The 14,795-nt window shown below is 35.0% G+C and overlaps 2 protein-coding genes across 2 annotated transcripts; both read left to right on the top strand.

The window, feature by feature from the left end:
• The first annotated feature begins 1,692 nt into the window (after positions 1 to 1,692).
• On the top strand, positions 1,693 to 5,191 carry LOC116210234 (protein LIKE COV 2-like). Its single transcript, XM_031544086.1, has 7 exons — positions 1,693 to 1,990; positions 2,972 to 3,024; positions 3,118 to 3,227; positions 3,546 to 3,713; positions 4,166 to 4,263; positions 4,412 to 4,538; positions 4,839 to 5,191. Exons 1-7 carry the CDS (start codon positions 1,868 to 1,870, stop codon positions 4,934 to 4,936), a joined length of 777 nt encoding a protein of 258 aa, XP_031399946.1. The 5' UTR covers positions 1,693 to 1,867; the 3' UTR covers positions 4,937 to 5,191.
• A 1,414-nt stretch (positions 5,192 to 6,605) lies between these two features.
• LOC116210194 (RNA-binding protein 39) lies at positions 6,606 to 12,757 on the top strand. The gene is made up of 13 exons (XM_031544022.1): positions 6,606 to 7,363; positions 7,577 to 7,655; positions 7,775 to 7,831; positions 8,109 to 8,164; positions 8,968 to 9,196; positions 9,973 to 10,059; positions 10,149 to 10,223; positions 10,711 to 10,791; positions 11,261 to 11,325; positions 11,405 to 11,594; positions 11,695 to 11,783; positions 11,956 to 12,070; positions 12,462 to 12,757. Exons 1-13 carry the CDS (start codon positions 6,750 to 6,752, stop codon positions 12,501 to 12,503), a joined length of 1,779 nt encoding a protein of 592 aa, XP_031399882.1. The 5' UTR covers positions 6,606 to 6,749; the 3' UTR covers positions 12,504 to 12,757.
• The last annotated feature ends 2,038 nt before the right edge of the window (positions 12,758 to 14,795 follow it).

The raw sequence follows: 14,795 nt of genomic DNA, 5'->3' as shown, positions 1-14,795 counted from the left end.
AATATAAAATTAATCATTCGAGATATTTTATATAATATGAAGAAATAAATATGCTTTACAAAAATCAAGATATAATTATTACAAGAAGTGAAGTATAATTGTGTCAAAAATGCGACGTGAATAATGCGAAACTAAAGAAGTAATTTATGGATCACAAAAATCAAGATATAATTTCCATAAAGAAGATTATAAGCTATTGATTTTATGTTTTAGTCATATGGATAAGAAAACTTTATGGACAATATATGTCCTTGTGCTAAGCAATAACACAAAAAAAGAAAACGCACATGGGTATCATAAAAATTGTTTTCAAACTAAAGTTGCTAAATATATATTCCTATCATAATTTTAGAATCACAGTATATGTGATAAATTTGAATTAATAATTAACTTAAATAGATATACATATTAAACGAGACTATTAGTTGCAAAATTATCATTACACTAATTAACTTTCTATAATTTTTAATAAAAAAGTTATAAGAAATAACTGTCAGAAGCTTAAAAATTAATACAATTAAAAAAAGTTATTGATCTTAATAAAAAAGTTGGTCTTTCAAAGAAAAAAAAAGTACATTGTAAGAAAGAATGTAAGAATATCTAGATATATTAAAAGGAACCGTGCAACGCACGGACAAAAGCTAGTGATAGAATAATAGAAAATAAACGATTGACTCTAGATTCTAGATAAGGATTTTTTTTCCTTGAGCTATATAGAAGTCCAATGAATTCTGACTGATGCAATCGGTAGATTTAATAAGGTGCATAAATTTTATCTATTCATAAAATTCGAATCCGAAATTTTATTTAAGAGAAACAAGCGCTAAATAAATTAAATAACACCGATCTATATATTTCCTTCTCACATAATTCTGTCTTTTCTAAAATTACAAAGTATTTCAATACATATTAGTTAAAAATTCTTATTTGGGCACTTGTTGAAATAGTTTTAGTAGGGACTTTTGAACCTCTACGTTGCTGCAGTTAAAATTTCTTCATCCCACCGCTATTGCTTTATTCGAGGGAAAAATCTTTCAAAACCTCGAGTTTACTTTGCTTTGAAAATAAGAAAAGGAGGATATTGAATCGCACCTTTTCAAGCCATTTTTTTAATAGAAAATAATTTCATTATTTTGAAAGAGAAAGAATAAGAAGTTCATAAATTCACACTAATAAAATATATTATCTCGTGTCACCTTCCTCCTTTTATTTTATTAGACATCGTGAATCCAAAAAAAAATAATAATGAATCTTGAAGTAACGAGATATGATATAACTAACAAATAATACATGCATTTTAAACTGATGATCTTCATCTATAGTGTTACTGATTCGAGGTAAAATAAAAGCAACTCGTGATTAAGATCAAGTTGAAGTCCGATTGAACACTAGCATTGCCCTCACAGCTAACACATGTCGAAAAAAATATCATAATAAAATAATTAATTATTAATAGTAAATGAAATAATCCAAATTTCGCTTAACAAGAAAGTCTCCATTATTAACCCCTCCCAACAAACAACCTGTAAACAGTAACACTACTAACCCCTCCCCACTTTCATCGGCGAGGGATCAGTTTAGGTTTGGATTAGGAAAAAAATCACAAAATTTTTATTGAAAATTATCGAATTCATCAATTTTTCAATAAAATTGTTATGTTTCGTGAATTAATTTATGATACAAAATTTCTTTAGACTTGCCTCGGACAAAATTTCTAAATCCGTCCTTATGGGCATAGCCAAAACACACTCTCTCTCTCTGAACAGTTTCACTTCAACGTCAGGGTCTTATCAGATTCTTCCTCTCTTCTCTCAGACGACGGAAGAGAGAGAGGGAGAGAGAGTGAGTGATCAGAAGCTGCAAAACAATGGCGGAGGACAAGGCGTCGACCTCGGTCCCGCTGAGTCAGGCCGACATTGACATCTCCGGCGACGATCCCGAGGACCCCGTCAAGGCCTCTCCTTCCTCCCCGAATTCATCCACTCGCAAGGTCAGGAATTTCAATCTTCTTATCTACACACATTTTCAGTCTCCCGGTGGCTCCAATTTCTCTGTCTCGGGCTGCGTTGACTCGGTTGCTGTTCTTAGTTAAGCTTAGCAGTTAAGCACTGACGTTCCCGGATCTGTGTCGTATTTGCCTTTGGATTCTTGCCATTAACATCTTACTTCTGCACTGCGTGGAAACTTAATCTAAATAAGGCAAAAAGTTTATGTAATTTAACTTAAGGATTGATGTCAATTTTCCACCTGCCAAATCAATTAACTAGTGAATTTCAGCTCAATTCTCAGAACTTCTGGAGGCAGAGCAGTATTTTCTAAATGAATTTGGATATCTTTGGCACTGCAAAAAATTGGGTGTGTTGTACATTTAACGGATTTGAGCTTAGCCCTCGATTTAATTACGGGTTTTGGTTAAGTCTAATGCAATGACTGAACTCGGGTTGATTTCGGCTTATAGAGGTCATGTCCAGGCGGTAGACTGTAGCAAAAGGAAGTGGTGTAAGGATATTAGTGAAGTCACAGAATGATATCAGCGATTGAACTCTGATATTCCTGGAATTGAGACTGATAGTGTAAATTCCCGAATGCATCAGCTAGTTTCTTGTCAGACACTCATTGAAGGTTCTCACATTGTTAGGTCAGCTGCTGCTTTTGAAAGATAACTTAAAATGATCTGATAAAATTTTCCTCGGTGGTTTGGGTGTTAAAGATGAGACATGATGGAGATTAATATGAACGTGTCACAAATGCCGACCTGAAGTTGCTTGCATCTGTTAAGTAGTTTGTTCAAAACTGTCCAATGATGGTTGGGTTAATGTTGGTTTGTTTTGCAATGAAGGGATTAGAGTCGAGGAACCATTGAATTATTAGATTCATATCTTTTGTTATATTTGAGATTACTGTACTTCATGCTAAAAGTATGTAAGTTATTTTTACAGTTCCTTATGTTTGCTGCCCCTTGATTGTTCAGGCTTGCTGCTATGTTCTTCAAAGTTGGATCTCAAAGAAGTTCATGACTGGATGGTAATGAGTACAGCTATTTGCTTAGATTCTATGTAATAATATGCTAATTAATATTGCTGATAGATTGATACTGGTTTGAATTGTGATTGCCAGTGTTGTCCTTTTCCCTGTTGGTGTTACCCTTTTCATTACATGGTGGTTCATTCAGTTTGTTGATGGTTTCTTCAGTCCTATGTATGAGCAGCTCGGCATTGACATATTTGGTGAGTAATCATTTCTTAAGTAGAACTTTGTACTTGGTGACTTTCTGATTAGATTCTTATCCACATGCTTGTGATCATAACACTGTAAAAAATTTGCAAGGTTTTACTAATTTTGTGTTGCGCCAATTTTGTTCTCAAAAACAAAAATTCCCTTGGTGATACAATTGTTCATTCTGTGCCATGCTTAGTGTAACTTTTTCCAATGTTATCATTTGAACCTGTTCATGTTATAGTGTATGTTTGCTTTGGTGTTGCCTTTGTTGGCTTACTTAATTAATGTTAGGTTCATGTCTTGGTATCCATTTAATGATCTTGCAGGACTTGGCTTTATCACATCTCTGGTATTTGTATTCCTCGTGGGAATTTTTGTTTCATCATGGCTCGGTGCCACAGTTTTCTGGTTTGGTGAATGGTTTATAAAGCGAATGCCATTTGTTAAGCACATTTATTCAGCCTCCAAACAAATCAGTGCTGCTATTTCTCCAGGTAATTGGGTACATTACAACCGAGATATGTATATGTATATATATTATATGCGTTGGAAAAGCTTTGGGGATGATGATTATAGCATTAGAGAAGGTCGCCCTACTAGGGTACATTGCATATTAAGTATGGTCATATTTATTCGGGGTCCCGTAAATGGAGATCACGAAGAAGATATTCATGTCATTTACCAGTCTCTTTTATGAGAGGGAATAATTGATTATTAATTCTTACGATGATGTGATACTGCTGGATCAATCTAGTCTTCATTTCATGATCTATACCCTCATATCCATGGTCTTTTTGGTGAGGTTTGGTTATTTAAAAGTTCATCCACCTTAAGACAACGTATCGTACTGCAGATTTTATCAATCTGCTCCTCTATCTTCTATATACGCGTGTACAAATTGCAACTTAAAGCATGCTTGAACTTACTGGCTATCTATTTCTTACAGACCAGAACACGACTGCTTTTAAGGAGGTTGCAATTATTCGCCATCCTCGTGTCGGTGAATATGCCTTCGGTTTCATAACATCTACTGTTGTCCTACAGGTAACTTTGTGCTGATCTCCATTCTTATAATTATCAGTGGTGCTAAAAGCATCTATCATCGCAGTCTATCTGTTAGCCAGCTGATTTCATTAATTTCTGATGGAATCTGATATTGACTTCTTATTTCTGTGGTTTCTGCTAACTGCAGAAGGACAATGAGGATGAAGAGTTATGCAGCGTGTTTGTCCCGACAAACCATTTATACTTAGGAGACATATTTCTCGTGAACTCCAGAGAAATCATCAGACCAAATTTATCTATCCGAGAAGGCATTGGTACGATGAACTATGTTAACCTTTGTTATAAGATCTTGGCTCCTTAATGGCTTTGTTACTGGATGACTGCCAGCTAAAGTTTGTCTGCTTCATGTGGGAATCGACATCGTTCCATATTTTTACTAATATTGCCAAAAAGAATATTTTTACGCTACGCAGTTATTTTTTAGGAAGTTCTTATTCTCAATGGACATATTCCCCCACACAGTTTTCCGAGAAACGGCACATTTTATGTCTTTGTAAAGGCTGGATCATTAGATATTTTTTGCTAACAATGGAAATTATTGGATTGTTCTGCAGAGATCATTGTGTCGGGAGGGATGACAATGCCGCAGACGATTTCTCATCAAGAGAGAGTGCCTCAAAAGGCCGAGAGCATACATATGAACAGAATATAGGATGGCTTTGTGTATGGAGAGGATTGCTTTAGTCTTTAGGGACTACTTTGGCCTCTCCCGGGAGTGAAATTAGAGTAGTAATCAGAATTTAGCACTAGCAGAATATACACACACACACATATATATATATATATCTGTTTTAAATTTAATGCACTTTTATGTCATGGGGGAGGGAGATTGTATTTCTTTTTATCATTATATATATTTTTATATATATGCATTTGATTTTCTTAGAGTGAAATGTTGCTTCGAATATCCTGTGTGATTGTATTCGTATATTTCTTTCTTTCCCCCAAGATTTGCATACAAAATATTTTAATTTATATAGGCTGTAGGAAAGAATTATCATGGAAGCGCAAAGTCCGATGGAGATAATTTGTTTAGATCCAACGGGGACGTGCTAGGCTCGATACAGATAATCTGATTGGACTGATCGAGACTCGAATTGGCCTGAGATTCGGTTGCATCCTGAAAATTTATATATGTAGTTCTGGTATAAAATTGAGGGATTATTACGTTAGATATCTCATGTTATTATCGATTTCTTAAATTTATCTCATCGTTTAAAAATTATTTAGAAAAAGGCTCATAGTTTATATCTGATTCCAAATCTATTATTGTGTTAATTTCTCTGTCAACATTTAACGGTGTCGTTGACGTGAAATATAAGTGAGCCCATTCTTGCCACTGTAGTCCTTTATCTCGAGATAGATTTGAGAAAAAAATTTAACTATAAGATAAATTTGAGGAAAAAATAAAAATTATAGAATAGATTTAAAGTTCATTTACAATTCATTGATTGATAAATCATAGGCCTTTTGAATAATTTTTAAAATATGAATTTAAGAAACTGATGATACTATAAAATATCTAACGTAATAACCCTTAAAACTTATACGTAACTTTTGGATCAAATAACAAATGCATTTCTATTTTGATTTAGCCTCTATTTGGGAAAAATATTATTTGAGAAAAATAAAACGTAAACTCCCTTTTTTTGTAGCGAACTCCAAATTAAATGGAATTATTAATTAATTACTGATAAATAAATTCAAAAAATCATTGATAATACTTGTTTAATTATGTTAGTTTGATAACCATTTATTTATTGGATTAATAATTAAAAAAGCACAAATTTTTTTTCTTTAACCTAAAAATGCATAAGTTTTCGATTTGATGACAATTTTAGTATGACGTCAAATTTTCCGTTAATTTGGACGAAATCGAGGCCACAAAGGGTGCCAACAATTCCAATTGGGAGAAGGCGCCGAAGACCCCAATCGAGGACTGGTTGTTGAAATCAAGACCCCTACCTCTTGGAATCGGGAGAACTCTCGAACTGAGGATTCTTTCGATTTTGGCAAGTAGAACCATGGGTCCATGACCCTGGCCACCACTCTTGATAAAAGTCGTCAGTGCCCTCCTCCGATTAGGGGTCGCTAGCGCTCTTCGTGGTCTCAATTCAGTCCAAATTAATGAAAAATTTGACATCGTATTAGAATTGTTATCAAATCGAAAGTTTGTGCAAAAAAAAGTTCGTGCTGTGAAAAGATTGTGTTTTTTTTTAATTATTATTAACCCCTTATTTATTTACTACTGCCTGCGTGAATCGAATTTACAAAGTGGTCCCTAATCAAGTCCGGGCTCTAGATATATCGAATTGATTGAACCAGACGAAATATTAGGAGGCCAGTCGAAAAGCCCAAGTTCTCTCTCCTCCGAAAGCCTTCGAAAAACCCTAGCGATCTCCATTGCTGCTCTCTCTCTCTTGAGCTCAGAAGAAGGAGCAGGAGCTCCGATCCATTCTCCGGCAATGGAATTCGACGAGTACGACTACCTGGAGAAGACGGTGGAGAACCGAGACGATCGGGAGAATTCATCCAAGTCAAAGAAGAGCAAGGACGGAGCGTCTGAAAAGACCTACAGGAAGCGGGATGTCGAGGACGATTTGGACGGCGATGAACGGAGGGGCAAGAGGTCCAGGGCCGGCGACGAGGAGAACGGCTCGAGAAAGGACCGGGACCGGGAGGAGAAGGACAGGTCCGCGCGCAGAGATAAGGACCGCCATAAAAGTAGCATAGACAATGATAGGGAACGAGACCGAGAGGATAAGGATCGCGTCAGGGAGAGGAGTAGCAGGGACAAGGATAAGGAGAGGGACAGAGATAGGGATAGGGAGAGGGACAAGGAGAAGGAGAGAAGGGATAGGGATAGGGAGAAGAGAGACAGGGACAGGGATGAGAAGGAGAGGGACAAGGAGAAGGAGAGGGACAAGGAGAGGGAGAGGTCACGGAGGAGCAGGAGCAGGTCTCACAGGAGCCCGAGCCCTCCTCGGAGCGGGAGCAGGTCTCGAAGGAGCTCGAGCAGGTCTCAGAGACACGAGGGTGATTACGAGCGGGAACGCGACCTCGACATTAGAGAGAGCAGGTGATGCTATGTATACCTCTAATATTTCTTTTATATGTATGTATCTGTCTAGGGCCCAATTAGCATTTCTCTGGGAAGGTATTGTTGCCTTGTCGATGGCTGTGACGAGTGATTAGCTGCCTCTAGATACATTCGTGGATTACATTATCACTTGTTGAGTGACACTATTAATCATTTGGGTTGGCTCTGACATTTTGGAGTCAATTTGCGCAGGAGATTTAAGGATAAGAAAGAGGCAGTGGAGCCTGAGGCTGATCCAGAAAGGGACCAGAGAACGGTGTTTGCTTATCAGGTACTTCTGTGCTTTTTGCATTCTTTTTGACATTACACTTTCACGTGTGTTAAATTTGATGGTGTGATGGTTTTATATGTTACTGATGCCACTATTAACTCCCGTGCTTCTTTTGACAGATGCCTCTGAAAGCCACTGAAAGGGATGTCTATGAGTTCTTCTCAAAAGCTGGCAAGGTAAAAAAATGTTTCGCAGTTTTCTGCTCCCGTCTAGATGCATATTCTAGTTCCGTGGTGGTATATCTGCATGAGACACTGTTGTTTTGGGTGCATGAAAATTGGTACCAGTCGTTTATTAATCATAATCCTTCAGTGAGTGCAATCATGGGTTTGATGTTATTATGATATTTATTCGCTGCGCTAAGATAACACTGGACCAGTAGTTTCTTAATTATTATAGATATTGATGTTTTCTTTTTATATATTTTTAGGACTAAATGACTTATGTTTTCAGGTGAGGGATGTAAGATTGATCATGGATAGGAATTCAAGGCGGTCCAAAGGTGTTGGGTATGTAATCTTTTACTGCAAAGTTATCATATTTATCTGCCTATGGAGTAACTTAAGCATATATTATTGGAAGAATCAAGTTTAACTGTATTTTTAAATTCACTAGCAATGCGATAATGATGAGGGATGATGGGAATACCTAGCACTCATGTTTTATCAACGTTTCCAAGGTAGATGACATGACCCTAAGTTTCTTTTATTTTCTGCTTTTACTCTACTTCTTGCAGAAAGAGCAGTAAAAGCACCTTGAAGTGGATATAATTACTCTTTGGTAATCTGGTTGCTTTTACTGAAATCGGAAAATGGCTCCACTCTGAACTTAAGTGTTCTTTTTTCCAGATAATTTTTGGATAAGATTTACATGCTCATTTACCTTTACGAGTACCTGCCCAATATGTCTAGTCAAATTTGCAGAAAGTACTTCAACTTACAAAGATATTTCTTTTGGAGGGGAGGATGGACATTTTTTACTTCTTTAAAAGTCACTGTTACGTGATATTCTTGTAACCATTGGACTGTTCAGACTGATGGGGTTACATATTTAATTTCTTTTCTCTGTATGCTTTTCACTGTTGTCTCCTTGAATTACGTGTTTGGTTGTATAATTTTCTGTATGATGAGCTAACTTTCTCTTTTCATATGAGCCATCAGATGCATCAAAAGAAACTCAGCCTGAGCTCTCTTTTGGCTAGAGTTTTTTGTTTCCCTTCGTCACTTTGGTGTTTGCTTTGTAAGTCTTGATTACAATTATAGTTCATCTTACACTTCCTAACCAACTTAGTGTGAGTTTTTTCATTCTGCAGGTATATTGAATTCTATGATGCAATGTCAGTTCCAATGGCTATAGCACTTTCTGGCCAATTACTACTTGGGCAACCAGCAATGGTCAAACCATCCGAGGCTGAAAAAAACCTTGTGCAGTCTACAACCTCTGGCACAGCTGGTGGCGCTGCAGGAGCATATGGAGCCACAGACAGGAAATTGTATGTGGGGAACTTACACTTTAATATGACTGAGAGCCATCTAAAAACTGTAAGTTAATCAGCACAAACTTGAGATCTATCATGTTCTTCCTGTTGTTTAATGGCACAATTAACAGATGAGAGGCTGGTACAATCAGCCCTTGAATTTTGTTTTTCGTGTTTCAAGTTTTGATGTGCTTGGACCCAGGCAGTAAATAGGGAAACTAAGCGGGGAAAAGCCGTAATCTGTACCTATTCTTGTTCATTGATCCTGAAAAAGCACGGGATTGTTGCTTTAGATGTCTTAGCTAATGCCCTCATTTAATGTGATACATAATGCAGTGACTTAACATTATACGCCTTAATGCTTTACACAGTAGAATATCTATATTTTCAGTATATATGGTAGTCCAGCCCACACACATGCATATGCGTATATATATGGTGGTTAGGAAATGTGGTGGAGATGGTTGTTCTTATCTGCAAGTGTGGTGGAGATAGTTCTTATCTGCATGTAATCTTAGTTCTCCTCTATCCGAGTTTTTTTGGTTGAAGCTCTGGGGTCATTATGTTTGGCACCTTCCATATAGAGCTTTTATTGTTTCGAATAGGTGCAAAGATCAAATGAAGTTTCAGTTTTGCTGTTTATTGGGCTAAGAAAATCATATATGATAACAGTGTTATCAAGTGGTTTTTTGGGAAGGCTTTATTTGCTCTTCTTTCTTGTATTTATGCTACAAATCTTTTTAGGTCTTTGACTTTTCTTTTTTTTCCCCTCGTTCGCTCTTTAGTTCTCCTTGTGATGTCCAAATTTGTATTGTAACCTTGTTTACTACTGATTTTCAGATATTTGAGGCATTTGGCCCTGTGGAGCTCGTCCAGCTACCCCTTGACCCTGAGACTGGGCATTGCAAGGGTTTTGGATTTGTTCAGGTGAATACAATCTTCTTCTCTTTGAACATGTTTCAGTTGTTGCCCAAACCTTTTTCTAATTTTTATGTGTTTCAAACCTTTTCATGCAGTTTGCGCAACTTGAACATGCAAAAGCTGCTCAAAGTGTGAACGGAAAGTTGGAAGTTGCTGGTAGATTTCTCAAGGTATATTCTAGTTATATGGCATTAAATTATATTTTCGCAGTCATTTGAAACCACTTAGCATGTAGAGGATAAGCCTAAAATTGTATATAATATTTAAAAAGGAGAGACTTAAAAAATGTGCTGTTGAAACTGTTTTGCATAGTCTTAAATTTGTGTCTGATCTGATTTGTATATTGAAAGTAGCAATTGGTTTTCTTAGTTCTCTTACCGCGTTAATTATTGTCAATACTGTTAGCTTATTGTGAGGTTAATGAGTAAATGTTGCTCGGGGGGGGGGGGGGAGCAAAAGCTGGAAGATTTTTATCTCTTTTAATTTCTTTTGAATTGTTACTTAAAAGGAAAAGAGTGAATTGCTCTTGAAGTTGAAGATACTTGGGACTGAATTTCGTGAACCATATTGAACTATCTTTTAGAGAAATATCAGTGGCACACTGGCTTAGTGTTTATCTATTTTAGTTTTGGACTGATTTGCTGTATATGGATGCAGATTTCCTCTGTCACGGATCATGTTGGAGCTCAAGATACTGTTGCAAAATCTGCGGATCTAGATGACGATGAGGGTGGATTGGTTAGTTGTTTTCCAGCATAAGCTTTTTCTGCTAAGTATCATAGCATGAAGTTTGTGCAAGAGAATTTCTTGTTTATGTTAGCCTTCAAGATGCACATCATATTCTTTGGCGACAATCTTATCACTTTGCAATCGAAATTGTAATTATAAATTAAATGGTCATGTTTTGCACTTTAGCTCGAGAAACTGCAACTATAGGAAATTTAGATTTCCAGGGTTCAGAACATTAGGAACTATAAGATGCTGTTTCATGAAGAAAAGCATGAAATGGTTTAATTGGAGCAAGGAGAATAATCAAAATATTTCACACGGAACAGCTTTGGTGGCTGAAAGGTTCTTTACTTTGGAATGTGAAATTGAGTGCAAGAGATTGCAGCGCAAGCAGTATTCAGAAATGCGCAATCTTTTTATGCTTTTGTGCCCTAATTTTTGAAAATTTGTGCCTGTGCTTGCTAATTATTTTCAACAGGCTTTAAATGCTCAGTCACGAGCATTGCTGATGCAAAAACTGGATCGCACCGGTATTGCCACAAGGTTGGTAATCTATTCTAGTTGAATTATTATTTTCTGCAATACTAAAGGTCGAGAAAACTGATTCTTGTCATGTCTGCAGTATTGCGGGATCTCTTGGGGTACCTGTCCTTAATGGAGCCCCAATGCAGCCGGGCATGTTGCCCGTCAGCAAGCCTGCCACAGTGCCTATGCCTATACTTCCTGCACAGGTTATCTCTGCAGCTTCAGAAGCTGTTGGAAGCCCCACTGAGTGTTTGCTGCTGAAGAACTTGTTCGATCCTGCCACCGAGGTCTGTTGCCTAAGCCTTTTATTCTTGGATATGAATTGCGTATTCTTCCATCATCACTTTATTTGCACGTGGTAAGTGACACAAGCTTTAACTCTTGCAGACGGAACCAGACTTCGAATTGGACATAAAGGAGGATGTGGAAGAAGAGTGCTCCAAATATGGGAGAGTGATCCACATTTATGTGGATAAGTAAGTTTCAAGTACTTGTGCTAGGCCGTGATATCTTGCTTGCCTATCATGAAGTGGTCGCTTCCTTTCCGGCTTGAAGCTGGAATTAGCTTTGAATGGATCTAGATCTCTCTCATTTATGTGTTCTAATGAGCTCTCTCTCTCTGACACTTTCATGCATGACATTATACAGGAACAGTGCAGGTCATGTATACTTGCGATTTGAGAACGTAGCAGGAGCAATTAACGCTCAACGTGCAATGCATCTTAGGTGGTTTGCGGGCAGGTCCATTTCTGCCATATATATGGTACGCACCCTGGAAACCCTTTTCCCCCGGCTTTTCCATTTGCTGTTTCGGTCTTGCATTCTGATTTGGGTTAACAATTCCGATGTGGCTATGTATTCTAAAATTTTTATTCACTTGTTTCTGCTTTCATGACAACTGCTATTATACGAGTTTATTTGTATCGGGATGAGATACTAGTATTTTAGGGAAAGGTTGGCATTTGGGATCTCATATTTCCCTTGAAAAATTTAGGGAAAAGTCTATATTCGAAATCTCATATTTCCTTGGAAGTTGGCAGATACTCTTTACTTAGCTAGCGGCGTGCGGGCAAAGGTTAAACCATGTTCTTTGCCATACGGTGTGAATGCATTCTATTGGTTCTAATCATACTTTATCTAATTTCCTCATGCAGCAACCGCACGATTACGAGGCCAAATTCAAAGGTACCGCTTAATTCAAGTAGTGTGGTGGAGGATTCCTTGTAATTTTCCTCTCTTTTTTTTTTCTTTAAATTTTTGTATTTTGCTATTCGGCTTTTGGTGTTAGATAAATCTGGTATTGTTGGATAGTTTTGAGTTGGCAGGGGGCATCTGTACTCTTCAGATCTGCGTAGGCCTTACTGGTTGTGTACAACATTGGTTATTATTTGTATGATCAGGAGGGAAAAGAAAAATTAATTTTAACCTCTAGATAGCGTTTTTACTGTTCTTTCCTGAAAAATGTTCTAACCTGAACGCTGTTGATTGGAATTTAGTCCCAGATAGGCTCATGGGAATTGTCCAAGATACTTTTAGTTACGTCACTCTTGCCTATGGTAGTTGGTGATAAATCTGTATATATATAAGCAAGATACAATGTGGGTCTAGCCAGATGGTCTTAGAATGTTTTGTTTGTGATTGGAATTTTTTAGGTTTTTTGAGGTTTTTAAAGTTTTAAAATAACTTTGACTATAAAATTAGCAATAAAATCTGATGAAATAATATTCTATTTAAAAAATTGAAAATGCCATAAAATCATTTAGGTATTATATTGATTTCTAATTGAATGCAATATGGATAAAATCAAAAATATCATAATATTTTGGATAATACAGTGATCTTTGTTGAATGCAATATGAAATATTTTAAATGGAACTTTCTGGGTTTTTTTATTTTAAAATTCTTGAAATTTTTTTAATAAATTTTTTTTAAAAAGATATCTCATTATAAAATATGATTTCTTGATTTTTTTTCTTTAATTTTTATAATCTATATATTATATAATAATCTTAAATTTTTTAAAATAAAATTAATATTTCATCACATAAATATTAGCATCGAAATCTCCATTGGAAGCAATATGAATTTTGTAATTGGAACTTTTTAGGTTTTTTTAGATTTTTAAATTTTGGGAATTATTTTTAATAAAAATATATTTTTAAAAGACATCTTTTCATAAAGTACGATTTCTTGATTTTTTTTAATTTTATAATCTATATATGATTTAATAATCTTAAACTTTTAAAATAAAAAATAATATTTCATTACATTAATATTAGCATCAAAATAAATATATATTATATATATTCATACATAATATAGATATATTAATATATGGTTATGTGGATAACTTTTAATATATATAATAAATAAGAAAAGGTACATGTGAACTATATTGTTTTATAGATATCTATTTTTTAAAAATAGATTAGATAATATTTTATAGATATATATGGAAATTTTCTAGATTATTTAAATATTTATTTTTGGAATTATTTTTAACAAAAAATATTTTTTAAAGATATATCATCATAAAATTCAATTTCTTGATTTCTTTAATATTTTTAATCTATATAACATAATGTATTTGAAATAAATGATAATATTTTATTATATGTATCTATTATTTAATAACATCGAAGGCTTTTATAATAAAAATTAATATTTCATAAGTAAATATTAACATCAAAATAAGTATATATATTAGTATATATTCATACATAGTATAAAATATGTTAATATAAGGTTATGTGGACAACCTTTAGTATATATAATATGAAAAAGTATACATGAACTATATATTTTTGTATATATTTGTAAAAAATAGATTAGATGATATGTATATATTTATATTAATTATATTTTCTTATAAAAAATCAAATTAGATTTGTTCACCGAAAAAAGAAAACAAATCAAATTATATTTTATAATAATAGTTATAAATATTATTAGACATATAAATAGTAGCCTATTTAGCTCTAAAAAAATACGTCTACTACTAGACATGAGTTCTTGAAATAATATCTCTCTTTAGATGCAAGTGAGTTGATTAAATTTATACAACTATCACGTGCAACGTACGAGTTTCATTACTAGTATATGAATATAACAATGTAACAAGTTAATGAATGAATATAAGAATATAAAAAAAAAAGTGAAGAAACTGTTTCATTGGACGAAGGCTTGACCTCATTTTTACTTTGACCTCAAAACAAACAAGTTTTTAGCATTTGAGAAATTTCCAACTGAGATATCTTCAACTGAAAATTTCAGTTTTCACCGCTAAAATGATTTCCATCACGTTCTTCCTGGTCAAACCTTAACTCCTCTGATTATTCTATTAGTTTAGTTAATGAAGGAGACTAGCCTACTTTCCACTTTCTTCTCATTTTTCGTAAATCGATACACACTCCGTAACAGAGGGACCTCACTCTGAAAGTCTCGGATCATTAGATCGGAGGAGGTGGGGTTTTATAATAGGGGTTGTC

Source organism: Punica granatum, chromosome 6, assembly GCF_007655135.1.
Source record: "Punica granatum isolate Tunisia-2019 chromosome 6, ASM765513v2, whole genome shotgun sequence".
Lineage (NCBI taxonomy): Eukaryota > Viridiplantae > Streptophyta > Magnoliopsida > Myrtales > Lythraceae > Punica > Punica granatum.
This window is presented reverse-complemented; position numbering and strand designations above follow the sequence as displayed.

Excerpts from the sequence above, each read along its gene's own strand:
- LOC116210194 (XM_031544022.1), top strand. The coding sequence starts at position 6,750 with ATGGAATTCGACGAGTACGACTACCTGGAGAAGACGGTGGAGAACCGA. Across the intron at positions 8,165-8,967 it reads AGGCGGTCCAAAGGTGTTGG|GTATATTGAATTCTATGATG; the intron begins GTATGTAATCTT and ends TTCATTCTGCAG. Across the intron at positions 10,792-11,260 it reads ATGACGATGAGGGTGGATTG|GCTTTAAATGCTCAGTCACG; the intron begins GTTAGTTGTTTT and ends TATTTTCAACAG.
- LOC116210234 (XM_031544086.1), top strand. The coding sequence starts at position 1,868 with ATGGCGGAGGACAAGGCGTCGACCTCGGTCCCGCTGAGTCAGGCCGAC. Across the intron at positions 3,714-4,165 it reads CAGTGCTGCTATTTCTCCAG|ACCAGAACACGACTGCTTTT; the intron begins GTAATTGGGTAC and ends TATTTCTTACAG. Across the intron at positions 4,539-4,838 it reads ATCTATCCGAGAAGGCATTG|AGATCATTGTGTCGGGAGGG; the intron begins GTACGATGAACT and ends ATTGTTCTGCAG.